This window comes from Bubalus kerabau, chromosome 4, assembly GCF_029407905.1.
Source record: "Bubalus kerabau isolate K-KA32 ecotype Philippines breed swamp buffalo chromosome 4, PCC_UOA_SB_1v2, whole genome shotgun sequence".
Lineage (NCBI taxonomy): Eukaryota > Metazoa > Chordata > Mammalia > Artiodactyla > Bovidae > Bubalus > Bubalus kerabau.
Genome location: NC_073627.1, coordinates 41,614,864 through 41,642,243, shown reverse-complemented (window position 1 = coordinate 41,642,243; position 27,380 = coordinate 41,614,864). Strand labels below are relative to the sequence as shown.

Sequence of the window (27,380 nt, the reverse complement as noted above, 5' to 3'; positions counted from 1 at the left end):
GCCACAAAACGCTGACAAATTTGCATCTCAATCAGCTGTAGACTGGTCAGCTTTTCACAAGCCTCATTCAATAAATGCAATAAACAGCCAAACTGTCTCTCTGCAATTCAGCTGTCCCCAAGTATGACAATATTAGGCCTAAGCAGAAATCTTGATCCTCAAATCCTCCAGGTACTCCCAGCCAGGCAAGACACGGGGATGCCAGGCCCTGCAAGGCAACAGGCTGCTCAGACTTCCAAGAAACAAGGAGGCCAGAAGAGATAAGCCCTGTGGAATCAGCAGGCCTGCCCGCCACGGATGCTGGGTCAGCGGGTTTGCCAGATAGTCAGAAAAACCAAAATCAGAGCCAGGAACAAAAGGCACAGGATAAGAAGTTGATGTTCAACCCACAATCCTGACCCTTCACCTTCACTGGGTTTACAGGAGGGACCAGGCAAGCCTCAAAGGGGCTTAAACACCAACTCAGCGCTGCTGTCTGCATGATCGCTGGGACTCCTCCCACTTCAATGAAGGAAGCAGCCAAGGCTGGGGCAGGGATGAAGTGACCAGCCCCGGCGCTGCCAAGACCATAAAATAAATTACATCAGTGGGCAACGTGGGGGGAAAATAAACCACCCTAGAATCTGACCTTCTGACACCACAGTAGGACAAAAAAAAAATTGACCACCTCAGTCCTCCAGTCTGGATGAGATGCTAAAAGCTTCATCTGGAGATGATGGGTTTTTTTCTGTTCTTTAACCCCTCTATGCAGCCAGAAGAAAGTTGTCAGAGGCAAGTAGGAAGGGTCATGATCCACAAGAGAGGAGAGGAGGTGCCAAATGCTCCAACCTGTTCCCTTCCAGTCATTAATCTCCTAACATCTCTCAGGCAAAGCAGAAAGCTTGTTCAAGGAACAAGGTCTGAGTGACTTTCCTGTCTCCCAAGGTTTCTTGCTGATGTGGGGAAAGGTCTGCCAAGAACCCTTAGGCTATTAGGAAATATTTCTGAGTGGCTAAAGGCTAAAGGTTATAGATGATATACTCTCTGCCCTCTCTCAGGCAGTCTCAGCATCTCCTCCCTTTCTCCTGTCCTTAACCTCTTCCAGCTGAAGCTTCCCTAGTAACTGGAATGCTCAGCAACCTCCTGGGAAGATCAGAGTAGGAAAACAAGGATTCTACACCGGCTTACACGCAGCATGAGCAGATCCAAAGCTTTCTCTTCCCTCAAAGTTAGCAGTCTTGGGAGGAAAAAAATGGCAAGCTGGTGGTGTGATGCAGGTCAGACTTGGGTTATTTCCATCCAAGGGAACTGGGGCGGGGGCTGGCTGTCAAAGGTACTGGGGAGAGACCCTACTCGTTTCAACCATTAGGAAGTGACAGAGGGCAGAAGAAAATATTTATTATCAAGGTTGCTGAAAAGGGGGATAGAAGTGTAGAGAGTGAGAGCCACTTGGGTCCCACCCTTAGGCTGAGTCCCATTGACCTTCAGCAATCAGAATCCTCAAACAAGGTCATCGGGTGTGACCACGGGGGTGGGGGGTGAGATTTCTTGTAGACAGGCATCCTCAGCTTTCATTCAGTTATACCAACGTGAGGCAAAGGTAGAGGACAGCCCTAGTGTCATTTCCAGAAATACCCCCTTCCCCTCCCCCTTACAGGGGAAGAAGGCCACTGAGATGTTCTCACAGCCTGTGGGAGGAAATGTCCTTTGGAAAATTAGAAAGCAGCAAAAATAGAAAAGAAATTGTATCCGACAAGCCCTTTAGACACTCAAGGCCTGACTGAAAACCATCTAGATTCTAGATGAACATTTCACGGGGTGGAGGCCAAGCCACTTCCTCTCTCTTGCTGCACCCCAGCCACTGAGTCAGGAGTTCCTCTTTCTTACAGTCAGAGAGCAACATGTTTACTGCAAGGCAAGTGATGTGCCAGGCACTGGGAGGAGAGGAGTCCAGTCATGTTCCCCGGTGGTGGAAAGAACACTCTGGACTTGGGGGTTCTGGATCTATGACAGTCTCCAGCTGTGAGACCTCATGCAAGTCAGAAGATCTGTCTGAGGCTCAATGTCTTCAGCCAAAAAACAGGGACGATGATCTGTACCCAGCAGAGCTGGAGGGGGGAGGAGGTTTAAATGGGCCTTCTGCTAACTAGGAGGAGTTGTGCAGGGAGGTGGTCTTGCTGGTTGGGTATACACCGCCCTCCGTCCCCTCCCAAAGCCCCCATTCCCGGAACGACCACCCCCCAGCCCAGGTATCCGTCTCACCTGGCTCAGTACACAGGTAGGAGTAAAAGCCCTCCGACTTGAGCATGATGAGCAGCGAGCCCCAGCCCAGGAGGACTGCCGAGAAGAGGAGGTTTTCCACCACGGCCGTGCAGGCCATCCACCAGCGGCGCCGATGGGCAGTGGCCAGGGTGGGCGCCATGGCGAGGCGAGGCGCGGCGAGATGCGGCGACCCGGCTCCGGCTCGGGCTTCTCTCTGCAGCCACCTGCGCGCGGACCTCGGCGTTAGCGCCCGGCCCTACCCAGCCGGGGCGGCCAACCCGGGCCGCTGCCGCAGCGCGCGCAGCTTCTCACCCCCTCCGCAGCGCGGGAGACAAGTGCGCGCAGCAAGGAAGCCCCAGCCCTGCCTCGGCCCTGGGCCACCCTCTCCGCCGCTGGCTCATCCGCCAGCCCGCAGCTCCGGGAGAAGCCGCCCCGGCCAGGCAGGGAGACTTCTCTCTCGGCTCACTCGGAGGGAAACTGAGGCACAGAAACACGAAATGACAAACGCATGCTCAGGGACGTGGAACTAATGCAGGCTCCCAGCAGGACTGACGCAGCTTGGGAGCTGTCAGGAGAGGCAGCCAGAGGTTCGGATACCTGGGCAGGGACACACCTTACGGCTGCCAGTCCCCGGGACCCTCACCAGAGCCGGCCCGCCCGCACGCACTGGAGACCCTTCCCCAGACCCGGCTCCCTTAACCACAAGATCAGCGCACGGAGCTCCGGAACGGCCCGCCCGCGGCCCGCTCATTGGCCTGACGGCACAGGAACTGCCACGCCATTGGCCGCTGTCTAGGTCGCTAGGCGCTGCGGCCACGCGAGCCCCGCATGGGAGAGGCGAAGCCGGTTCAAACCGGCGGCGCGAGCCTCCCGCGCGACCCCCGTCTGGGACCGTTTCCTCGGCAATTAGCTCGTTTCTGTGGAAGCGAACCCTGCTCTTCCATCCCCTAGCTCGCTCCTGAACCTCTTCCCCGGCGGCTCCTCATCCATTCAGTCTCTCCTCCTTTATGCAGACATCTTCTCCCTACGCCCTTACTCCTGCACCTTCCTCTCCCCAGCACTCAAGGTCGGGACCCGGGTCCCCAGGATCCAGCTCACCCGGCTCCTACTGGTGTGTATCGGGCCCGGCCGGCGCCTTTTCTGCCCCCTCCTTTTATTCCAGCCCTTCTATTCCGACCCCTAGAAGAAAACACTGCCGCACGCTGATTGGCTGAGTCGGGGCTGGAAACAGGCGTTAACCAATCGGCAGCCACCCGCCCGCCCCGCGACGAGCAGAAGCCGGTTCCGGCCGGACTGGGAGACAAACAAGAGAGCTGGTGGGGGCAGGGGGCTGCGTGTGGCGGTGCTGTAGGTCTGCGGCTTAAAACTGGAGTCAGTCTGGCCGGGAAGCTCCAGGGGTATTCTCCCATCGCCTCTCCAGAGTCTTACCTGGAAATCCTGTCCCTGGATTGGGTCCTCTGCTCGCTGTTCCGGAGCTCTCGGACTTCCCCTAACTGCACGCGGGTCTCCCTCCCGAAGCCCGCTTAGCTCCCTGGCTCCGTTTTCCTCCGGCCCGCTTCGTAGTCCCCAGCTGTCACTGTGTGCTGAGCACCACGCCCGATGCTCTGGCTCCGCGTGGGTCGTTCTGCCTCCCGCCACCTCCCCACGCGATGTTGCCATCCTGTCTTCCTTGGGCTTTGTGTCCTGAATCCTCGCTCTCCTGCCTTTAGCACCCCGTCCAAGCGCTGTCTGCACATTCCGGATCCCCGGAGCTCTGTCCAGGCGTGGTGTGCTTCTTCCCTTCTCTCCTGATTCATGACCCGCACTTCTGGGTGTCATCTGTCCAGTCTCTGGAAGGTGTCCCTCGGGGATCTCCACGTGGGAGTCTGGGGCTTGTCTGTCTCCTAGGACGTCAGGTACCCCCTCCAGCCTCTGACCCCCCAGCCCATTCCCACTGCCGGGTGCCACCTTTACTCCCTTACTCCCCGTTCTCCTTCAGATTAGGGGCCTCTGCAAGGTGGCGAGGTGGGCAGCGCAGAACTACTAGCAGAAGTCAGGCCTCCGGGAAGACGCTTGGGGTCGGGAGAGCTCTAGGCTCCTGGTCTGATGAGCGACCTGGACAAGCCCCCGAGGAATTGCCAGGGCAGGGGGATGGAGCCTGGGCTCCGGAGTTTTAGCTCCAATTGGAGGTTGTCCTCCATCAAGGCACAACCCGTCGGAGGGCCCTCTGTCTCCCGCCGATTCAGCTTGGTCTCTCTGATACACTGTGGGAGCTGGTTTGTCACCCTAGGGCTGTGATAGCCCCAGCAGCCTAGTGCTCCTAGACCCTGAGTCCGAGTGCGCCCCCTGCCGCCATCAACCCGCCGCTGGCAACCTTGCTCAGACCTAGCCTGACGCTCTGGTCTTGGAGGATCCTGGCTGGTTGCCTATCTGGTTGCCCCACCCTGAAGAATCTCCCCAGCTCACTTGACAAACTTCAATCAATCTTTCCGTCCCTCCCTCCTAGAGCCACCTGCTTGAGGGCTGTTTCTCAGGCAGTTATTCCACACACATTTCTAAACTGTTTCAAACACACCTGTAAAGTAATTCACTTTCTCCCCCCACAAAAAACGGTACCTCGCAGATCATAGCATCACTGCCTACTTGAAGTTAGATACTGTGAAACATCTTTCAGTATTTGTTGGTCACCGGCTGTTATTGTCCCTCTCCATCCCACCCCGACCCCACCCATAGAATCTGTATCTCCTAAATGTTTATCTAATTTGCCCATGTGTGTCCATAGGACAGCAGCTGCTGTTCATCGAGGTTCCAATCTCAGCCACTCAAATCCATCTCTCCACCCCCATTCCATCCCAGTGAGCTTTGGGAAATGCAAATCTAACCTTGGTAAATCGGATCTCTGCTAAAGGCTTCGGAAACTCTACCACTGGCACTGCAGGATAAAGTTCAAATTCTCCAACCTGACCCACACAGGCTCCTCCCCCATGGTGGTTGACCTGCCTGCTCTTAGTTGCTCCAATCACATGGAATTACCTGTAGTTCCTGCAGGTGCTGTTCTCTCACCTGTGACCCTCAAACATAGTCCTTCCTGAAACAGCATGTCCTCTAGGAAGTCTTCCCTAACTACTCCCGGTGATTGTCTCCAGACTGTTTTGTAATTATCTATTCATCTGTTTTTTTTTGTTTTTTTTTTTTTTTTGGTACAGTTCTTCTGTGTATTCCTGCCACCTTTTCTTAATATCTACTGCTTCTGTTAGGTCCATACCATTTCTGTCCTTTATCGAGCCCATCTTTGCATGAAATGTTCCCTTGGTATCTCTAATTTTCTTGAAGAGATCTCTAGTCTTTCCCATTCTGTTGTTTTCCTTTATTTCTTTGCATTGGTCGCTGAGGAAGGCTTTCTTATCTCTTCTTGCTGTGCTTTGGAACTCTGCATTCAGATGCTTATATCTTTCCTTTTCTCCTTTGCTTTTTGCTTCTCTTCTTTTCACAGCTATTTGTAAGGCCTCCTCAGACAGCCATTTTGCTTTTTTGCATTTCTTTTCCATGGGGATGGTCTTGATCCCTGTCTCCTGTACGATGTCACGAACCTCCATCCATAGTTCATCAGGCACTGTATCTATCAGATCTAGTCCCTTAAATCTATTTCTCACTTCCACTGTATAATCATAAGGGATTTGATTTAGGTCATACCTGAATGGTCTAGTGGTTTTCCCTACTTTCTTCAATTTAAGTCTGAATTTGGAAATAAGGAGTTCATGATCTGAGCCACAGTCAGCTCCTGGTCTTGTTTTTGTTGACTATATAGAGCTTCTCCATCTTTGGCTGCAAAGAATATAATCAATCTGATTTTGGTATTGACCATCTGGTGATGTCCATGTATAGAGTCTTCTCTTGTGTTGTTGGAAGAGGGTGTTTGCTATGCCCAGTGCATTTTCTTGGCAAAACTCTATTAGTCTTTGCCCTGCTTCATTCTGTATTCCAAGGCCAAATTTGCCTGTTACTCCAGGTGTTTCTTGACTTCCTACTTTTGCATTCCAGTCCCCTATAATGAAAAAGACATCTTTTTTGGGTTTAGTTCTAAAAGGTACAAAAAAGATCTTCACGACCAAGATAATCTCGATGATGTGATCACTCACCTAGAGCCAGACATCTTGGAATGTGAAGTCAAGTGGGCCTTAGAAAGCATCACTACAAACAAAGCTAGTGGAGGTGATGGAATTCCAGTTGAGCTATTTCAAATCCTGAAAGATGATGCTATGAAAGTGCTGCACTCAATATGCCAGCAAATTTGGGAAACTCAGCAGTGGCCACAGGACTGGAAAAGGTCAGTTTTCATTCCAATCCCAAAGAAAGGCAATGCCAAAGAATGCTCAAACTACTGCACAGTTGCACTCATCTCACACACTAGTAAAGTAATGCTCAAAATTCTCCAAGCCAGGCTTCAGCAGTACGTGAACAGTGAACTTCCAGATGTTCAAGCTGGTTTTAGAAAAGGCAGAGGAACCAGAGATCAAATTGCCAACATCCACTGGATCATGGAAAAAGCAAGAGAGTTCAGAAAAAAACATCTATTTCTGCTTTATTGACTATGCCAAAGCCCTTGACTGTGTGGATCACAATAAACTGTGGAAAATTCTGAAAGAGATGGGAATACCATACCACCTTACCTGCCTCTTGAGAAATCTGTATGCAGGTCAGGAAGCAACAGTTAGAACTGGACATGGAACAACAGACTGGTTCCAAATAGGAAAAGGAGCTCGTCAAGGCTGTATATTGTCACCCTGCTTATTAAACTTATATGCAGAGTACATCATGAGAAATCCTGGGCTGGAAGAAGCACAAGCTGGAATCAAGATTGCCGGGAGAAATATCAATAACCTCAGATATGCAGATGACACCACCCTTATATCAGAAAGTGAAGAGGAACTCAGAAGCCTCTTGATGAAAGTGAAAGAGGAAAGTGAAAAAGTTGGCTTAAAGCTCAACATTCAGAAAACGAAGATCATGGCATCTGGTCCCATCGCTTCATGGGAAATAGATGGGGAAACAGTGGAAACAGTGTCAGACTTTATTTTTTGGGGCTCCGAAATCACTGCAGATGGTGACTGCAGCCATGAAATTAAAAGACGCTTACTCCTTGGAAGGACAGTTATGAACAACCTAGACAGCATATTCAAAAGCAGAGACATTACTTTGCCAACAAAGGTCCGTCTAGTCAAGGTTATGGTTTTTCCAGTGGTCATGTGTGGATGTGAGAGTTGGACTGTGAAGAAAGCTGAGTGCTGAAGAATTGATGCTTTTGAACTGTGGTGTTGGAGAAGATTCTTGAGAGTCCCTTGGACTGCAAGGAGATCAGCCCTGGGTTTTCTTTGGAAGGAATGATTACTCCAGTACTTTGGCCACCTCATGCGAACAGTTGACTCATTGGAAAAGACTCTGATGCTGGGAGGGATTGGGAGCAGGAGGAGAAGGGGACGACAGAGGATGAGATTGGCTGGATGGCGTCACTGACTCAATGGACGTGAGTCTAAGTGAACTCTGGGAGTTGGTGATGGACAGGGAGGCCTGGCGTGCTGTGGTTCATGGGGTCGCAAAGAGTCGGACACAACTGAGCAACTGAACTGAACTGAACTGATTGATCTGTTTGACTTCCAATTTTCCCATTGACTATGAATTCTGGGGACATGAGCCATGCCTTATTCAGCTTGCTATAACCAGCTGTTGATACAGAAGTAAGCACAAAATGAGTTTGTTGAATGAAACATAAATAAATGAAAAGATGAAAAGTGTCAGCTTCTAGGAATAAAGGACTCAAAGCTGGGAGAATGATGTAATGCCGATAATAATGACCCTTTATTGAGAGTCAAAAATTTACTAGGTGCTTTACATACTGTGTCATTTAATCCCTACAGTAACCCTGGAAGATAGCCACATGCCCATTTTCCAGATGAAAAAACAAGCTTTAAGTAACATTTCCAAAGTCACAAAACAAGTATGTCAGAACTGAGATTTGAATCCAGGTCTAATTTGAATGAAATTCTGGGGGGTTTTTTGTTTTGTTTTCTGTGTATTTTGGGTGGGGGGGCTGTGCCTTGTGTTTTAAAGATTTTAGTGCCCCCGTCAGGGATTGAACCTGGGCCAGGGCAGTTGTAAGCACCAAGTCCTAACCACTGGACCACCAGGTTATTCCCTGGGTTTGGCTTTTTTTTTCCCCAGTCTTTTTGTCAGGAGTTTTAAAGACCCCATATCAGCACTGCTGGCAAATCGTGAACAAATTATTATAGCTAAAGTAAGCTACAAGGATATGTTACTCAACACTAGGAATATAGCCAATATTTTATAATTACAATTTAAAATTGTGAGTCACTATACTGTACACGTGTATCATAAAACATTGTACATCAACTGTACTTCAATTAAAAAATCATAAATAAAACCACTGAAGTACTAAAAAAATGTAGGAGATTATTTTACTGATTTTAAGGTAGAAAAGGCTTTTCCATCTTTCCATTACACATGACATTAAACCCAGAAGTCAAAAAGAAAAAGACTTGTCTAAATTTAAATTTTTAATTTCTGTAGGGAAAAGGAGAAAGAAACTATAAACAGCATTAAAAGACCAATCACAAACTGGGCAAAGAATTAATATCCTTGATATAAAGTCACTTATAAATCAATGAGAAAAAGATGACCATCTCAATTGAAAATTGGGGAAAGAATATAACCAAATCATCTATAGGAAAAAATACTAATAACTGACAAAGATATGAAAAGAAGTTTGGTCTTAGAATAATCATAGAGATTCACTCTAAAAAAGTTTTTCTAATGTGGGCCATTTTTAAAGTCTGTATTGGAGAAGGAAATGACAACCCACCCCAGTATTCTTGCCCAGAGAATCCCATGGACAGAGGAACCTGGTGGGCTACAGTCCATGGGGTCGCAAAGAGTGGAACATGACTGAGCGACTAAACAACAGTTGAATCTGTTACAGTATTGCTTCTGTTTTATGTTTTGGCCCCAAAGCATGTGGGATCTTGGCTCCCCGAGCAAGGATCAAACCCACACCCCCTGCTTGGAAGGTGAAGTCTCAACCACTGGACCACCAGGCAAGTCCCAGAAATTCACATTTTAATGATACTATTTTTTTCATTTTTTTAGTGATTCCATTATATGTGTGTGTGTGTGTGTGTGTGTTTTTTTTTTTTTTTTTTTGAGTCACGGAGCAAAGCATGTGGGATCTTAGTTCCTTAATGAAGGATCAAACCCATGCCCCATGCAGTCCACTGGGTCACCAGGAAGCTCCATATATGAATAAATGGAGTTATATAGTTTTCATTGTGGTTTATTACAGCTATATCTTTCTCACTGTAGTTTATTACAAGATATTGAATATAGTTCCCTGTGCTATATAGTAGGTCCTTGTTTATTATCTATTAATATTTTATATATGTTAATCCCATACTCCTAATTTATTCCTCCCTCCTTCTCCTTTGGTAACCATAATTTTGTTTTTTTGTCTGTGAGTCTATTTCTGTTTAGTAGATAAGTTCATTCATATCATTTTTTTAAATTCCACATATAAAGTGATCTCATTATATTTGTCTTTGACTTACTTAGTATGATAATTTCTAGGTCCATCCATGTTGCTGCAAATGGCAATACTTCGTTCTTTCTTATGGCTGAGTAATATTTCATTGTAGACATGTAGATATGTAGACATATCTTTACCCATTTAGCTGTGATGGATACTTATGTTGCTTCCATGCCGTGGATATTATAAATAGTGCTGCTATGAGCATTGGCTGCATGAATGATGTTTTTTATGTCATTCATATCAAAATATCATTTTTTTGAGTTAAAAACCTCAAACAAAAAACTTTTATCTGGGGAATTCCCTGGTGGTTCAGTGCTTAGGACTTTGTGCTTTCACGGCTGAGGGCCCAGGTTCAGTCCCTGGATGGGGAACTAACCCACAAGCTGCATGGCATGGCCAAAAAAAAAAAAAAACCTCACAAAAACAAAACACTTATCTGTACAAAGAGTTTGACATTTTAAGAAACTTTAACATGTTATTGCATGGGAAGATTTGGGAGAATGGCATTGAAACATGTAAAATATCATGTATGAAACAAGTTGCCAGTCCAGGTTCAATGCATGATACTGGATGCTTGGGGCTGGTGCACTGGGACGACCCAGAGGGATGGAATGGGGAGGGAGGAGGGAAGAGGGTTCAGGATGGGGAACACATGTATACCTGTGGCGGATTCATTTTGATATTTGGCAAAACTAATACAATTATGTAAAGTTTAAAAATAAAATAAAATTAAAAAAAAACAAACAAACATGTTATTGCTTTAGAGATTTTGTGTGTGTGCTAAAATAGTAATGAGATTCCACCTCTAACCTATCAGATTGGGTGTGGGGAAACAGATACCAATATAATTTATGAGAACATAAAGCCATTCAGCTCTTTTTGGGGGGCCATTTGGAGTAAATACTGAAATGTTTAATGTTCTTACCCCATAACCCAGCAATTCCACTTCTAGGAATCTCTTCTACAAAAAAACTAGCACTAATAACAAAAAGAAATGTAAACCGAATTGGCTACTGCATCATTTATTGGATCAAAATAATTAGAAACAACCCACATCCCCATAGGTAGGGGATGGCTTAAATAACCTGTGTTATTTCCCCATGATGGAATCCCATTTTTTATAAAAAGAGGTAGTTTTATATTAACTAACATCAAAACATAGCCAGGATATATTGTTAAGAAAAATAGCAAACTGCAGAATGAGACGCTCTTCTGTTTTCATGCGCACAGAAAAACATCTGAAAGGAAGCATCTAAAGTGTTCATGAGCTTCTCTACCCACTGGGACAGAGGGGTTTGATCTTTGTTTCCTGTCTGGGTAATGCAAATATGTGAGGAAAGAATTCAGGACTAGACCAACAGGCATTCCATGAAAATTAAGTCTGGCCCCTCCCTCATCCCACAGAATCCCTTGAGGAGAAGGGAAATCTGATTTTTACTCTAGACATGTCTATAATGTTAGTACCTTTTATTTTTAAACTTTTATTTATCTTTGGCTGTGCCAGATCTTCATTGCTGCACAGGCTTTTCTCTAGTGGTGGTGAGCAGAGGCTTCTCTCTAGGTGCTGTGCGCGCTTCTCGTGTTGGGGAGCACAGGCTCTAGGGCACGTGGGCTTCAGGAGTTGTGGCACATGTTGCTCTGCAGCATGTGGCACTTCCCAGATCAGTGACTGAACTCGTGTCTCCTGCCTTTGCAGGCAGATTCTTTACCACTGAGCCACTAGGGAAGCCCAGTACTTGTTATTTTTAACAAACAACATTGCTTGTTATAATTTAAAAAATTCAACCTAGTGAGAGAAGTAAAAAAGAATGTAGGAAATTTGGAAATTATGTGTAAATTTAAGAAAATATCTGCCGCACTCTCATCTCCCAGAGAAAAATGCCATGTGATGCCTTCCTCTCAAATGTTTTTTACGCACATCCATCTTTTGTATTTCTTTAAAAAATATTTATTTATTCGGTTATGTCGGGTCTTAGTGGCAGCACATGGAATCCAGAGTGGGCAGGCTTCAGTAGTTGCTGCATTCTGGCTCTCCAGTTGCGGTCCATGGGCTTTGTTGCTCTGCAGCATGTGGGATCTTATAGGTCTCTGACCAGGAATGGAACCCAAGTCCCCTGCATGGCAAGGCTGAACCACTGGACCACCAGGGAAGTCCCCCTCACATCTTTTTTTTAAGTCTATAAAACAGTCACAAAATAAACACAAAATGGAAGAATTCTAAACATGTATTCTGAGGCCAAAAGGAATGAAATTTGTAAAAAGGAAACATGATTTACATGTAACAGGATAGCATGAACAAGCTCCCATATTCTTACACAACCTGATTTAGTTGGCTGTTTAGGAACCTTTCATAAGGAATCTCTCTTTAATCTTTTATCATCCAACAGTTTGGTTGTATCCCATTTCAGGAAAATGTTTTGCAAATGAAGGAAAGAAGAGACTGGGGCTAAACAGAGCCCAGGACAACAGAGAAAAAGTCCCTGCAGTCATCTCTTCCCCCTTCCTGACCCCATTCAGTGGGGTCTCTGCCCAGGCCTTCCAGACCCACTCCCAGAGCTCGGCTAGGACCCAGAGCCAGCTGGCCTTCAGCACTGACATTTCCCAGTGAAAGCGCAAGGGGGCATGTCTTTCTGGCCCTGGGATCTTTTCCCAGCACAAAACAATCTGATAGGGGCAATCTGAGGCCTAAGCCCCATCCACCATCTTCCCACTCATGAAATTTAAGATCCTCAGGGTTCCGGTGGCCCAGAGATGGGTATGACATTTTCATACTGGGGCTCCTCCTGCCCTTCCTTGTCAGCCACCTTCTGGGGATCCTGTACTAGGGGGCCATCCTCAGGGGCCAGCTCCTGGCCACCCTCTGAGCTCTTGATGCTGTCCCCCAGGCTCCTGGCCCCTTCCTCTGACCCAGTCCCTGAAGACTCCAAGGCCCCAGTCAGCTCCTCCTTCATGGCTGAGCTGGGGCTCTGATTGGCAGAGCCAGAGTCCAGCCTGGGGCTGTCCTTGTTCCGACTCAGGGCCCGACGTGGAGGCTTGGGGATGGCACTCTTGACCTTGGGTTCTGCCTGGCCTTTCTGGAAGCTACCAAAACGGCGGAGGACAGACCGGACGGGGCCCTCAGGTCCCCGGGGTGTCCCTGCCAACATGTAGATCGTGGTGACAGAGCCTGAGCTTTCCTGGACGCTGCCCTCGATGGCTTCCACACGCTCAGCCACTGTCCGGCCACCAAGTGGGAGCCGGCGGCGACCAACAGCTGAATCCCTGGGGCTGGCAGTACCAGGAGGGGCCCCATCTGTTTCCACTTGTGGGCCTGTGGAATTCTCAGTCTCCTGGCTTTCAGGACCTGGCTGGGTCCCCCGGGAGAGCCTCTTGGGCTTTCGGAGCGGGCTGGAGAGCTCCCCGGAGCCTCGGCGACTCTGTGGTGCGAACTTGGTGCCTTCAGCAAAGGAGACTGATGGCCGCTTGGCCCTAGCGAGGCTGGAAGTGCGCGGGATGGCAAATGGCGTGGAGGCATCCTCAGGGGGAGGGAAGGGACCTCCAGCCAGGCTGGCCTCTGAGGATTCCGCTGGGGCCGCAGGGACCATCCCTGGCAGAGGAGACAGAAGTGCTTGATTGAAGCTGGGCTGGGCTCCCAAATCCATCTTACTTACCCAGCTCAGCATCTTTTGGGAGGCCCCCAAAATGGAGCAAGGGAGAGGGTGAGGATGCAGAGAGCCAGGGGAAAGGGCTATTCAGGCAGAGGCTACCACCGCTACCCTCTATTCTCACTGTTCTCCCCAGCTTTGTGATAATATCACACTCCAACCACGCTAAAACTCTCTCAGTGCCACGTGGCCATGTCCTTCTTACTTACTGCCTTTTGTGTACACTGTTCCCTCTTCCTGAAATGTCACTGCCATTTCTCCCTGTCCCTGGGCTAACTCCTACTGATTCTGCCAGATTCAACTCCGAGACATCGTCTCTGACCCCTGTCACCCCTGACATGCTGGATTACGAGCATCTACTCGCATGGCCCTCGTGAAAGCATGTATCACTCTGTCCTACCACCCACTGTCTCGTAGACTATATGCTTGGGCAGGGCAGGCATCTCTCTTGTTCTCGACTGCATCCCACCGCCAAGAACCGTGATGCGCAGAGTGGGCGCCTGCTACACGTCTGCTGAAGGAATAAAGAAGAGGGTGTGATGAGCAGGCTGGCTCAGGGGCAGGGGGCTGTTTGGGGGCTACCTTCTTGGGGTGGCACGCAATAGGCAGGACCCTCGTCCTCTTCTCCAGACTCGGAATCCGAAGAGAAGGAGTCATCCGAAGCCCAGCCAGCGGAGGGCGGCTCGATGAAGCTGTGGTTGAAGGGGATCTCCGGGTCGTGGTGCGAGACTGCGGGGGAGGGGCTCCAGGTCAAGTGCAGCACCCGAGGGGACACCTTGTCCCTTGGCAACCCTTGACCTTCAGCACCCACTTACCTGTCACCCAGGGAAGCTTGTGGCTGCTCAGGGAACCACAGGGCAGCGCAGAGCCCAGGCTGGAGGTCAGGGCCCCCCAGACCTGCAGCTTCATCCTGGACATGGCGGTTCCATCTCTCACTGGCCTGAGGGCAAGGGAGAGTGGTCAGTGTGGGAGAGCCCTGACTAGGGCAGGAGAAAAGGGCCAGGACCATTCTCACTCCACGGCTCAAGTGACAAAGTGACCATGTCTACCTCAGTTACTCTCTGTGACTACAGAGTAAAATCCGAACTGAGATCTGGAGAGAGAGAGAGATATATATATATATATAAAATATTGACCCCGAGATCCAGGCCTGACACAGAGGGCAGCATGGCTCCAGAGTCACAAGGTGGCCAATCTGGCTCTGATTTAGCCTCTCTGGGCCTCAACTTCCTCATCTGTAAAATGGGGACAACAACTCCTATCAGAGCTTTTTTTCAGGACCCAGTATAGCACCAGCTACACAGAGGGCTGCCCCCAAATGCAGCTCTGTGTGATTATCATCCTCACTGAGCCCCAGCTCACTGATCTTTCTGGAAGTGACACCACCTCCGGGAAGCCCACCCTTGTCCCCACCCCCAAGCTGGAAGCGACTGCTTCACTCATTGCCATTCCTCAGACAGACTGTGCACGCATCCTGGTTCCTGAGTGAGGGGCTTCTCCTTTTCCCTGAGAACTAGGTCCCCAGGGTAGGGCCTTCTAGGCCTGCTGCTCTGATGATGCCCCCACAGACAAGAGGGACATGCTCGAGGGGTAGTGAGTGAACTAATGGCACACCAGACAAAACAGAGTCCAGAAAACGGCACGGGCTTCATGCAGGCCAGTGACTAGCAGGGTCACCTTGGGTCTGTGTCCTCCTGGGAATTAAGAAGGCAAATCCCCTACCCCCAAGTGCCTTGCTCAAAACCTCCGTCCACACTGCTCTGAGCTTCCAAGGGGCCAAGAAGTACGAAGAGGTTTCAGAAAGGAACAAAGCTCTTGTGCGAAGAGTGTTCCCCGCAGCAGCCCCCCAGCTTCAATCCTTCCTCGCCTCTCCTTTTCTCGGAAAACCACGCTCTCTGCTGAACCCTTGCACAGGCTTTCACGGCACTCTCCCTTCACATCTCTTTGCCTCCCCGCCCAGAGCTATCCTGCTGCTTCTGCCTTCTGCCAGCCTGGTGCCTGCTCCCCCACACCCCACACCCCTGGAAGCATCTGAGGAGGGCAGGTGGCTGACCTGGTGTCTCCAGGCCACGGCCATGGCCAGCTACCTCATTACCTCTGACCTACATGTGTGACAAGGTCAGCCTATCTCCATCCCAGAAAGGAAACCATAGATACCACCTTGCTTTCACCCATGGCCTGAGCTGTGGGGTCGGGAACACAGGGGCCCGAGTTCACCTGTCCTTGGGGTCCAGCCGGGCAGCCCAGCAGCAGCAGGCACAGCAGGCGGTGGCCAGGAGCAGCAGCAGCAGAGGAACAAGGATGCCCGCGATGAGGGCGGTGTCCTGACTATGTGATCCTAGGGAGGGCGGGGGACGGACACGTATTCGGGACCTTCTTGTCTCCCGCACATCATGTCTCCTCTCTAGCTCTGCATTGCCTTCTCCCCAGAATCTCCCACCTGTGGGGCCCTCCCCCTCTTCTGAGAGATGTAGACTTAGCTCAGCTTGGAGGCCCCCTCCTCCAGGCAGCCTCCCTGCTGGTCTGTCCCTTCCTGATGGTCCAAGGCCTGTTCCACAAACTTTTGCCCCAATTCTCAGGCCTGATGAAACACCCCAGTGTCCAGCCCTGTGTACCCATTTCCTGTGTGCTAGCCTGTTTTCTCAGGGGACCAAGGCTCTATCCTGTCTTTGGGGAGCTCCAAAGCACCCATACAGATTTCAGGTAGAGAGAGCATATCTGAAGTGGGCTTAGCCTTTCTAGCAAGTAAGGAAGTCCCAGAACCTGTGTCAAGGGCCATTCTTTCATGACTTCCCTGGCAGACCAGTGGTTAAGACTCCGAGCTTCCACTGCATGGGGCGTGGGTTTGATCCCTGGTCAGGGAACTAAGATCCCACATATCACACAGTACAGCCGAAAAAAAAAAAAGGCCACCTTTCCCCCAGCTACTTCACCCTGTACTCTTTGTTCCAGCTTACCCAGCTGGCAGGCCCCAGAGACAGGGTCGCAGTTTCCCTCTGGACATTCGCAGGGAACAGAGCAGTTGTTTCCATGGAAGCCAGATGGACACGAAGTATTGCAGCTTTGGGGGGACAGGGGAGATAAGCGGGAGGCTGGCTGAGAAGGCATAGAGGTTGGCAGGGGAAGGTAGATTTCTGGGCACTGCTCCCCACCCCCTGCCACACAGACTTCCCCTGAAGGATGCCCAGCCAGACTCCTCTGACCTCTGAGCCACATTCTAATCACCCCACCCCTGGCAGTGTTTACTAGAATCCCTTAGCCCCTAAGCCCATCTTCCAGAGAGACCATCCACGAACTGCCCCCTGGCCGCCAGGCCCCCCAGGGTGCAAGCCTCAGGCAGGGTCCACCTCTCATGATCTTCATTCCATGTCCACTTGGCGCTATCTTTGAAATAAGCAGGATGCCAGTGGAATCCAGACTTCCTCGAGTTTGGAGCTCTGGGCAAGGCCCAGCCCCGCCCTAACTCTCTGGGCCTGGGTCCTCTCCTCTGTAAAATGAAATCTCTGCCAGTTAATACTCTCTTCTGTCCCACAGGTGGGAGAACCTGACATTGGCGACACTGACATCCCCAGGTGGCTCAGTGGCAAAGAATCTGCTGCCAAGGCAGGAGGTGCCAGAGATCCCTGGGTTGGGAAGATCCCTTGGAGACAGAAATGGCAACCCGCTCTAGTGTTCTTGCCTGGGAAATCCCATGGACAGAGGGGTCTGGCAGGCTACATACAGTCCATGGGGTCACACAGAGTTGGACACGACTGAGCTGGTTCTGCTTCTACTACTGAGCCTCCTTTGGAAGATGCAGGCCCCACAACCAGAGGAATACCTTCCTAGTTATGAGTATGCTGGGTGGGCGGTGGAGAAGCCCAGGCAGGGAAGTTTAGGGAGCAGACTGCACATAGGCCTGACCTAGGCCCCTCCTCCTCCCAGTCCTCACCTGGGCCCCCAGTAGCCAGCGTTGCAGACACACTCCCCTGTCACAGCATCACAGGCCCCCTGGACACAGGTGGGGCAGGTAGAGCCGCAACCCTCCCCAAAGGTGCCAGTCAGGCAGGGGTCTTCGCACCTGAGGTGAGGGGAGACTCAGAATGGAGAGCAAGGCCAGCCTGACCTCCCCCCCTCCACGGCCCCACCCATCTTCCCCCAATACTTCTAGATTCAGAGACCCAAGCGTCTATGTATTCAGCAGTGAAGCTCAGGTGCAAGCAGGGCCTTTTATCTGAGGTCAGACCCAATAGGTGACAGACTACAGATCCCTGGAGGAAGATAAGGGTGGGAAGCCTGAGTAGTGGGGGGCCTGCCCAGGGCCCCATCATCACCCATGTTTCCTGCCTTAGTTTTCACCCAGAGGTGGGCCCCATGGGGTTGTGTGACTATATGCTTGGAAGAGGGGGCAGCTTTCCAAGAGGGAGCAGCTGGGGCAAGCATCTAGAAGGAAGGTATACCCCACCCTGAGCAGCTGGCCCCTCACCTGGGCCCCCGCCAGCCAGGCTCACAGCGCTGACAGTGGCCGGTGTCTGGCTGACAGGCCTCTCCAAGCCGGCAGTGGGGGCACTGCTGGCTACAGTTCTCGCCAAAGGTGCCAGGAGGGCAGGGCTGGTGGCACTGGGTCCCGTTCCAGCCCGGCTCGCAGGCCTCACAGCTGCCTGTGTCTGCAGAGCACGGCTTATTCTGCTTGCAGTGGCCACAGCTGGGAAGAGAAGGAGTCCAGGGAGCCCTGGGAGGCGGACGGATGTGGCACCCACCCAGGCCTCCAGGGTCTAGAGAGCATCTTGGTTCCAGCAGGGCCATTCAGGCAGGTCTGAGCCTCAGTTTCCCCATGTTGTACAACAAAGAGGCTGGACAGACTATCTCTGAGGCTCTAGTAGGATTCCAGCCCTTTCCTAACCACCCCCCCATTCTGAGCCCCATCCTTCCCTGGATCCCAGGGTCCCCAGGAGTTCCCAGCCCAGCCAGGGAAACCAAGTTACCACCCCAACCTCTGCCTCCCTTCTGCCCAGGGTTTCCTTCCTCCCCCTTCCCCTTCCTCCCTTCCACCCTTGCCACCTCAGAGGTCTGGCATGAACAGGCCTCACTAGTTTAGCTCCTTTCCCATTTTGTGCTTTATAAAAAGGCATCAAGTGCATGTTTTCACCACTAGCATTTTATCTTTAGATTTTTTTAAGGTTTACTGGGTTATCATTGACATACAGCACTATTATGAATTCAAAGTGTGCAGCATAATGACCTCATATATATAGTGTGAAATGATTACCATGAAAAGTCTAGTTAACACCCATCATCTCATATGGATACCAAAAAATAAAGTTGTTTTTTTTTTTTCCCTTGTGACGAGAACTCTTAGGATCTACTCTTTTAACAACTTTTCCACTAAGGCTTATCTTAATATTGCCTTCATCCTTATTTGAACTTTCTCCCTCCAGAGACTTAATTATCTAGGATCATGCGCTTGGATCAGACTCGTTAGTGGGAGAAGGGGAGTTCATAAAATCAATTTAACAGATCCTGACCAGAATTTAAAAAGGGAGAACAGAAAACATTTGGGTGTATATATATGCATGTGTGTGTGTGTGTTGTCAGCCTAATTTTTTTACTTCAGTTAATATATTGCCCATCATATACATGTATGATATATATGTATATCATATGTATAAATAAACAAATAAATGGACCATAAAGAAAGCTGAGAACCGAAGAATTGATACTTCTGAATTGTGGTGTTGGAGAAGACTCTTGAGAGACCCTCAATCCTAAAGGAAATCAGTCCTGAATATTCACTGGAAAGACTGAGGCTGAAGCTGAAGCTCCAAGCCTTGGGCCACCTGATGCAAAGAACTGACTCATTGGAAAAGACCCTGATGCTGGGGAAGATTGAAGGAAGGAGAAGAAGGGGATGACAGTGGATGAGATGGTTGGATGTCATCACCGACTCCATGGACATGAGTTTGAGCAAGCTCTGGGAACTGGTGATGTACAGGGAGGCCTGGCCTGCTACAGTCCATGGGGTTGCAAAGAGTCGGACACAACTGAGAGACTGAATTGAACTGAATACATATATGATGGAATGTAAAACGTTTCTTAAAGTGGGTGGACCTGGTCAAAGTTTGAAAGACCCTGAGAGGCAGAGAGACCCTGCAATAGTCCTTTTGCCACGCGATTTGTTGTGTTTCTTTTGTCCTGTTTCTACGGCTTGCTAGGAGTATTTTGTTTAACAGTAACCAGATGAACCTACCTAGATAGCACATTGAAAAGCAGGGACATTACTTTGCCAACAAAGGTCCGTCTAGTCAAGGTTATGGTTTTTCCAGTGGTCATGTACGGATGTGAGAATTGGACTGTGAAGAAAGCTGGGTGCCGAAGAATTGATGCTTTTGAACTGTGGTGTTGGAGAAGACTCTTGAGAGTCCCTTGGACTGCAAGGAGATCCAACCAGTCCATTCTAAAGGAGATCAGCCCTGGGTGTTCTTTGGAAGGAATGATGCTAAAACTGAAACTCCAGTACTTTGGCCACCTCATGCGAAGAGTTGACTCATTGGAAAAGACTCTGATGCTGGGAGGGATTGGGGGCAGGAGGAAAAGGGGACGACAGAGGATGAGATGGCTGGATGGCATCACCGACTCGATGAACTAAAGTTTGAGTGAACTCCAGAGATGGTGATGGACAGGGAGGCCTGGCGTGCTGCGATTCATGGGGTCACAAAGAGTCGGACACGACTGAGCGACTGAACTGACTGACTGAAACAGATGAAAGTGGTGGGCGAGGCTGGACTTAGGGGCACCGAGGGTCTCTTTGCCCTCTTTCACCCCACCCTTGTCTGTTTCTGCGCAACCTTCTCCCAGCGCCCCGGCCTCCCCTCTCATTCTCTCCTGCTCCTTCACACGCCCTCCTCCCTCCCTTCTCACCCTGGCTCACCTGTCGCGGCACCGGAGCCCGTACTGGCCGGCGGAGCAGGGCAGCTCGCAGCGCACGCCATGGAAGCCGGGCGGGCAGGAGCACTGGCCGGAGACGGCGCTGCAGCGGCCGCGCACGCACTCGCACGGCTGCCGGCACTCGGGTCCCCACCAGCCCGGCCGGCAGGCGCAGCGGCCCGACTCCTGCGCGCACGGCGAGCCGTGGCAGGCGCAGCGGAAGCTGCAGCGGCGGCCCCACCAGCCTGGCTCGCACAGGCAGGAGCCGGTGGCCTGATCGCACCGCGCCGCCGCGGGGTTGCACTGGCACGGGCGGCGGCACGTGGGCGACCACCAGCCGGGCTCGCAGCGGCACGCGCCGGTCTCGGGGTTGCAGCGGCCGTGGGGACCGCAGGCGCACGGAAACTCGCAGCGGTCGCCCCAGCGGTCAGGTTGGCAGTGGCACACGCCGGTGGCCGGTTCGCACTGGCCGTGCGGGTGGCAGGTGCAGACCTCCCTGCAGTCGGGGCCCCAGTACTGGCCCGGGCAGCCTGCGACAGGGCAAGGGGGGACGGAAGAGGGTCAGCGGGCTCGGGGCTGGGCACGGATGCTCGCCGCGCGCCCCCTTGTGTGCCAGGAGGGACCCTCCAAGAGCCCAGGACAGCCTGTTCCCCTGGGGCACAGCTCACTTCCTGCCCACCCCCCCTACCCCCCACCCCCGACTCTGAACCATAAGGCTCCTTAGCACTGGCCCAGCCTCCCACTTCCACATTCCTGAACACACTTAAGAGTGGGAAAGGGGCCAGGGCGGTCCAGAGCCACACGAAGTGGGTGGGCCTGCATTTGGGCCCCTCCTCCCTCTCTTTGGGTTCCCCCCACCCCAAACTGTGTCTATCCAGGCCTGGAGGCTGCCCTTGGGGTCGCCATGCACCCTCAGCGTCTCCTCTCAACCCCGACTCATGGCGGCTGGCTACCCTCTGGCTAAACTGCCCACCAACCACTTTGCCAAGTCCCCCTTTGTGCCAGAGAAGGTGGACACTCCAGTCACCCTCCAGACTGGCATAAGGTGTATGAGACTGAGAGCACATTCATTTTGCAGTTGACCGGGATCTCCGGCATCTTTCAGGAAGTTGAAAGGGAAGATGAACAGCCCAGAACTGAACCTGTGGGAGGACTTTGAGGATGGCGTAGAAACCAGATGACTCAGGGCATCCCCGGGAGTGCGTCACTTCCTGTCTCCGGACCTCAGTTTCCTCAGCAAAGCTTGGAGGGACTCTGGCCCTGCTCTTGTAAGATTACTTTGCTACCTGCTTCACCTCCCCTCTCCCCTGGTCCTGTCCGGCGCCTTTATCCTTCAGGAGACACTCAGGACTCACGGGAGTTGCATTGGGCTCCGAAGAATCCAGGTTTGCACCGACAGAGGCCTGGTTTCACACATACCTCGTCTTCCCGGCAGGCATCCAGCCCCTCACAGATGGCTGAAAAACACCCCACCCAGGTTGGAAGGACAGGGGTGCGGCCAGGGGACACACTGTCCCTCTCAATGGCTCCCGCCGCCCCTGCCTCCCTCAAGGGCTGTTTCCTCGGGGGCGGGGGGTTGGGTCACAGGAGGGACCCTGGCACAAGGGCTCAGGAGGGCAAACAGACCCCAGGGTGGATAGGAAGGGTCACTGGGCTCTGTCCTCCTTTCTCCTCCAGTGGTGGGTGGGGTGGGGTGGGTGGGACCATCCTGGCTACTCACGGATGGTGCATTCTTGATCTTTCTGCCTCCAGCCTGGGCAGCACTGGAGCTCAGCAGAGGGGCTGTGGGGCAGAGAGGGGTCAGCCGGGGGGGCAGCCTGGCCCTGCAGATGGATCACTGTCTCTGGCCTCAGCCCCATCTGGTAGGGCTGGCCAAGGGTCACAGCCCCACGTCCACAAACCCTTTCCGCTCTGTCCCTAGCCATCCCACCGCCTTCCAGGCTGTCCCCGAGCCCCTCCCGCTTTAGCCCCTCTTTCTTCATGTCCTCTCCCCGCCTCATCAGACTCCCACAAGACCCACCTGCTGGCCTTGCAGACGTGCCGCCCCCCGGCATCCAGCTCAGACCCCGGGGCCCCCAGAGCCTCGAGCAGCAACAGAGGGAACAGCAGCCCCGGCCCCATGGCGGCCAGTGCAGCCGGAGGGCTTGGGTCAGTCTGGCCCCCACAGCGCCCAACCCCCTTCCTGCTTCCTCCCCAGGCTTTTCCTGAGGAAACCAGGCTAGAGGGGCGGGCTGCCATGAGGCACCTCCCTGAGACAGTGGGCAGGCGCTGAGACGCAGACACCAATAGTGAAAGGAAAGGGAAGGCCAATGGTGAGGGCTGAGTAGAGGCTTCTGGGCTGGTCTGAATCCGGAGGGGGCAGGAAGATGAGGCTGTAAGTCCCGGATCCCAGGACAGGCGAGCGGGTGAGCCATGGGAATCCATTAGATCACATTCCCCAAGGAAAGTCGGAGAGGGGAGAAGGCCCCCCCCCACCAGTGACAACCAAGGGGCCATCCTGGCAGAGCTGGGCAGGGGCGGATCACTGGCAGACAGACGTGGAGCCGTTTCTGGCTATCATGGGCAGTTGCTTTATTCCAACAGCTTAGGCCATCTGTACAAACACCTGGGAGGAGGGCAGTCAGCTCTCCGTTTCACAGATGGGGAAACTGAAACTCAGAGAAGCAGCACTTCTATCTGGCCCCCAAGGCTTGGCACAGAGGTATAGGAAGGACAGCATATTAAAAAGCAGAGACATTACTTTGCCAACAAAGGTCCATCTAGTCAAAGCTATGGTTTTTCCAGTAGTCATATATGGATGTGAGAGTTGGAAAATAAAGAATTGATGCTTTTGAACTGTGGTGTTGGAGAAGACTCGTGAGAGTCCCTTGGACTGCAAGGAGATCCAACCAGTCCATCCTAAGGGAAATCAGTCCTGAATATTCATTGGAAGGACTGATGCTGAAGCTGAAACTCCAATAATTTGACCACCTGATGGGAAGAACTGACTCATCGGAAAAGACCCTAATGCTGCTAAAGATTGAAGGCAGGAGGAGAAGGGGACAAGAGAGGATGAGATGGTTGGATGGCATCACCGACTCAATGGACATGAGTTTGAGTAAACTCTGGGATGGACAGGGAGGCCTGGTGTGCTGCAGTCCATGGGGTTGCAAAGAGTCAGTCACCACTGAGCTACTGAACCGAACTGATAGGAAAGAAAGTAGGCTGAGCTCCCATCAGACCCAGACCAGGATTAGAGAAGAGCCAGGGAGGAGGGCAGGGAAGGAGGGAGCCTGGTCCTTTGAGGTCACACATCCAACCACAGACAGACTCCAAAGTCAGGCCTCTGGGGCAGCTGAGACTCCAGACAAAGATGTTCATTGAGAGCACAGCAGGACCCGTCAGGAGTTGGGGGCTGTCGGGCTGCCCACCGGCTCCAGGTGGGGTGGCTGCGGGGTCTCCTCTCCTCCCTGTAGCTGGCTGGGAGCCACACTGCTGGTCTCAGTCCCAGGGGCCTCTGCTTCACCCCGATACCACTGGCCAAAGCTGGGGGGAGACCAAGAGGTGTTTTGAGCCTGGCTGCCAGGGAGGTCAAGGACAGGGGCTGAGGGCAGCAGGGGGTGCTGTAAAAAGGGGACCCAGAGCAAGAAAGGGCAGCATGAGGCAGGGGGCGGTAAAGGGGCCACCAGAGGAGCAGGAGGGGATGGGCATGCTACTCGCTTGGGGCAGCAGGAGGGAAGATGGGCCCCTCCACCCTCCACCCCCACCACATTCATCCGTCCCTTCGTCAACATACAAACTCTGTATTCTGGACTCAGGGGCTGGGGGTTCAGAATGGTCTTCCTTATCGCTGGAGAGCAGGAGCCATGAGCCATCCTCATCGTCACTGAGGCAGAGAAGAGCGAAGAGAGAAGAGAAGATGTGAGGGTCCTTTATCAAGGCCCTGAGGGCCAAGGGGAGTCTGCTATGTTCAGCCTTCTGTGCAGCCCCCAGGAGCAGGAAGGGGAGGACAGAGCGACTTTGGGGCCCCCAAAGCTGGAGTGAAGGAAACTGAATCACTTTGCTGTACACCTGAAACTGTCACACAACACTGTTAATCCACGATACGCCAATATAAAATAAAAAGTTAAAAAAAGAAAGCTGGAGAGAAGGAAAATCTGGGGAGACAGAGGACATCTTGAGGCTTTTCTTTTCTAGCCAGATACATAGCAGGCCGTGGACAGGCCTGCAGCTACGGCCTTACCTTTACCTGCCTGAGAACAAACAGACGCAGCCAAGACAAGAAACCAAAGAAACCGAAAACCGACTGTGGAGAAGCAGAGTCAGGATGTGCAGCAAGCAGGGCAGGTGGGAGCAGCTGTGATCCAGTGAGAAGCCGGCGGGTTCAGCACGGCAGGCTTGGGGGGTGGGGTGGGGTGACCAGGCCAGGTTAGTAGGTTCCAGAGGTGGCTAAGCTAGGTGACAAGCACAGTCTGAGGCAATGGGTTCAGAAGGTGACTAGGCTCAGTGGGAATGGAGGCCAGGACTTACCTGCTCTCTGCTTCCTCTGGAGTCCCTAACATTTTGGCCTTGATCTTCTTCCGCTGCTTTTTGACAGCTACCTTCATGGCTTCGAGCAGGAGCCCAGGGACCCGGTGGTCTGTGAGCAGCTCCCTACGGAGGAGGAGGAAGGGCAGAGACAAAGCAGTGGGGATGCCAAGAACAGGTCTCGACCCAAGTACCTGTGCATGTTGTTCCCCCTTTTGGGAACACTCTGCCTTGCTAACTCCTCTGCCCCTGAGCTTAGGTGTCACCCCTCCTGGGAGTACTTCCCTGACAGCCGCTGCTGCTGACCCTCAGCACTGGCCCTCCCCCGTGTGGAAGAAGATCCAGGAGGGCAGGGACTATGTGACTCACGTCCTCCAGTGCCCAGCATGGTGCCTGGCACACGACACCGTGGACGTATCAACCACTCAAAGAATGAGGCGGGTGAACCGAGGCCAGGGAACAGGTGCGCCTGGCGCCCCAGAGCCTCCAGGCCCTGCCCAACGCCCTCACCGCTGGAAGTAGGCCAGCTCCTCCTTCAGCAGGAACACGTTGGCTTTGAGCTCATTCCGCTCCTGAAGGATCTGCTGAACCTCCTCTCGACTGAAGCCGCACTGCCCTGCCTTGGCGGGGAGCCCTGGCGGCAGCGGGGCATCTGCCTGTGGAAGGACAGGCTTGGTCAGGGGGTGTCTCGGTTGGGCAGGGACGTGAGAGGACTGGCAGGGAGCCTTGGGAGGCCAGGGCGCTACCATGGGTGCCAGGCCGGGGCTCTGGCTGAGAGTAGGGGCAGAGGCCGGCTGGGGGCGCACACTCGTAACCACCTTCTAGCTAGCCTGTTGGCCCTGCTACGCAGCACAGCAAAACTTTCCCGAGTGCCCACCGAGAGCCGGACCGGTCCCTCATTGGGCACTCACCGGGTCCTCGGGGGTCCCCGGGGCTCTTGTGCCCGCGGCCGCCCGCTCGGACTCCCGCCTCTGTTCGCACCCGGGGCCCGCGGCCTGGCCCTGCACCGGCTCTGGAGGCGGCTCCACGGCCGCTGCGCGCCGCTGCTCTCGTTCGCTCTCGCGGTCCCGCGCGGCGCGTAGCTGGGTTTGTACCGCGGCCAATTTCTGCCGCAACTCCGCATTCACCAGCAGGAGGCGCTGCAGCTGCTCCTGCAACTGTGGGCGGAGCCAAGGGGCTGGTGGGCGGGGCGCCTAAGGGCCTGCAGGGCCCCGCCCCCCTCACGTCGCCCCGCCCCGCCCTCACCGCCTCGGTCTCCTGGCTGCGCTGCAGCAGGTCGCGGTTGTACGCCCGGAGTTCGTCCCGCTGGCGGTCGGTCACCTCCTTGAGCTGCCGCAGCAGAGCGCGCTCCTCTGAGGAAGGGGCGTTCTCAGCGGCGGGCCCGCGAGAGGGGGAGCCCTGAGCCGCCCCGACCACGGAGCTCCGCAGGCCCGCACTCACCCTGTGGTCCAGAGCGCAGCTCTCTGCGGAGGCGCTCGTTCTCCTCTCGCAGCCGCCGCAGCTCGAGTTCCGCCTGCTGCGCGGATACCTGCAGCTGGGGAGGCCGCGCTGTTAAGGTCAGCCCCCGCTGGCCCAGGCGGGCGGCTGGGGAAGGGCGCCGTGACTTACCGAGTCCGGGGCGGGCCCCACGGCCGCCTTTTCCAGGAGCTCCAGCGCCTGCACCACCAGTGGCACGAGTCCGGCTGCGGCCTCCGGCCCGAAGCGGCGCGCCAGCTCCTGCAGCTCAGCGCCCAGGGCCCCCGCTAGGTGGTACACGAGCTCCGCGGCCGTCCCCGATCCCGCGGCCACCCGAGGCCCGCAGCCATGCGCCCCAGGCACCGCCCTTCTGGGCTCCATGTCCCCCGAAGGCGACCAGGGCTGCGACACCCTCCTCCCCCAACTGAGGCAGGAAAAAGCCAATCAGTCCCGGCCCAGGAAGCGGCTTAGGACAGTAGAGGGCGGGGTAGAAGTGACAAGGGAGGAGCGATTCAGGGAAAAGGCTGGAAGAGTCTCAGGGCACTGGACCCTGTCCTGTTAAAGCCCCCAAGGTCACAGGAAGTAGGACCTTCCGGCCAGGAGTCCAGGAGCTGAGGCCCAGGGCTGTAAGTGGTCACTTTTGTCAAGCCCTCCCCAGTGTCCACACCAGGCTCCACCCCTGTGTCTAGAGTCATGGGGCCTGACTTGGCTGCCAACTCTCCAGCCAAGAGGTGAGAGGTAGGCGGGCTGTCACTGACCTCAGCCAGTGGCAGCCAACTGTCCAGCCGTGTGCCTATTTCCAGGACAGGCTGAGAGTGACACAAAGCTTAAGGGGCTAAGCTGGGCTCGGCAGCTACAGAGAACAAGCCGGGAGCTTCTACACTCTATAAAATAGTGACTGCTCCAAGAGATGCTGAAAAGCGGTGAGGGTTTACAAGTATTTGGGGGGAAACTGGCAAATGTGGTCATAGCAGCAGGGGTGTGAAAGCCCAACTTTCCTTCAGCTTGCTGAGCTTAGAGGACATTTATCCCCACAGCTCCGAACAGGGGGCCTC

General features: G+C 53.1%; 3 protein-coding genes across 10 annotated transcripts in view; all 3 read right to left on the bottom strand.

The window, feature by feature from the left end:
* SLC43A2 (solute carrier family 43 member 2) overlaps positions 1-3,953 on the bottom strand; it is a 40,902-nt gene extending 36,949 nt beyond the window's left edge. For 2 of the 6 annotated variants that reach the window (XM_055576961.1, XM_055576966.1), the window contains exons 1-2: positions 3,206-3,342; positions 2,242-2,465 (exon numbers count right to left, since the gene is read on the bottom strand). In XM_055576961.1, the coding sequence (XP_055432936.1) occupies positions 2,242-2,465; positions 3,206-3,231 (250 nt within the window). In that variant the 5' untranslated portion in view covers positions 3,232-3,342. Of the gene's footprint in view, positions 1-2,241; positions 2,466-2,838; positions 2,947-3,205; positions 3,466-3,669 lie in introns of those variants that run through there. The other 4 variants (XM_055576963.1, XM_055576962.1, XM_055576965.1 and 1 more) reach the window with 4 other exon arrangements.
* Positions 3,954-11,579: 7,626 nt separating this feature from the next.
* On the bottom strand, positions 11,580-22,860 carry SCARF1 (scavenger receptor class F member 1). Of its 3 annotated transcripts, none has more exons than XM_055576959.1 (11): positions 22,385-22,860; positions 22,085-22,146; positions 21,720-21,821; positions 20,369-20,894; positions 17,927-18,145; positions 17,393-17,521; positions 16,419-16,522; positions 15,679-15,799; positions 14,277-14,401; positions 14,044-14,190; positions 11,580-13,403 (listed from the first exon to the last, which is right to left on the bottom strand). In XM_055576959.1, exons 1-11 carry the CDS (start codon positions 22,858-22,860, stop codon positions 12,547-12,549), a joined length of 2,868 nt encoding a protein of 955 aa, XP_055432934.1. In that variant the 3' UTR covers positions 11,580-12,546. The 3 variants fall into 3 exon arrangements, with proteins under 3 accessions (XP_055432934.1, XP_055432933.1, XP_055432935.1); XM_055576960.1 differs by having other exon boundaries at positions 12,831-13,403; positions 14,044-14,153; XM_055576958.1 differs by having other exon boundaries at positions 22,085-22,779.
* Positions 22,861-22,918: 58 nt separating this feature from the next.
* Positions 22,919-26,956, bottom strand: RILP (Rab interacting lysosomal protein). The gene is made up of 8 exons (XM_055576967.1): positions 26,479-26,956; positions 26,311-26,404; positions 26,116-26,222; positions 25,782-26,027; positions 25,381-25,526; positions 24,874-24,996; positions 24,140-24,229; positions 22,919-23,889 (listed from the first exon to the last, which is right to left on the bottom strand). Exons 1-8 carry the CDS (start codon positions 26,704-26,706, stop codon positions 23,745-23,747), a joined length of 1,179 nt encoding a protein of 392 aa, XP_055432942.1. The 5' UTR covers positions 26,707-26,956; the 3' UTR covers positions 22,919-23,744.
* Positions 26,957-27,380: the final 424 nt, after the last annotated feature.

Bases quoted from the DNA above. Each gene is read 5' to 3' on its own strand.
- SCARF1 (XM_055576958.1), bottom strand. From the start codon at position 22,778: ATGGCTCACCCGCTCGCCTGTCCTGGGATCCGGGACTTACAGCCTCAT. The intron at 17,522-17,926 runs GTGAGGGGCCAG...CCCTCACCTCAG, and splicing joins CCTGGCTGGCGGGGGCCCAG to GTGCGAAGACCCCTGCCTGA. The intron at 14,402-15,678 runs GTGAACTCGGGC...CCTTGCCCTCAG, and splicing joins CGGCTGGACCCCAAGGACAG to GCCAGTGAGAGATGGAACCG.
- RILP (XM_055576967.1), bottom strand. From the start codon at position 26,706: ATGGAGCCCAGAAGGGCGGTGCCTGGGGCGCATGGCTGCGGGCCTCGG. The intron at 25,527-25,781 runs GTGAGTGCCCAA...GTCCTTCCACAG, and splicing joins CGGGGACCCCCGAGGACCCG to GCAGATGCCCCGCTGCCGCC. The intron at 24,997-25,380 runs GTGAGGGCGTTG...CCTCCTCCGTAG, and splicing joins GAGCTGGCCTACTTCCAGCG to GGAGCTGCTCACAGACCACC.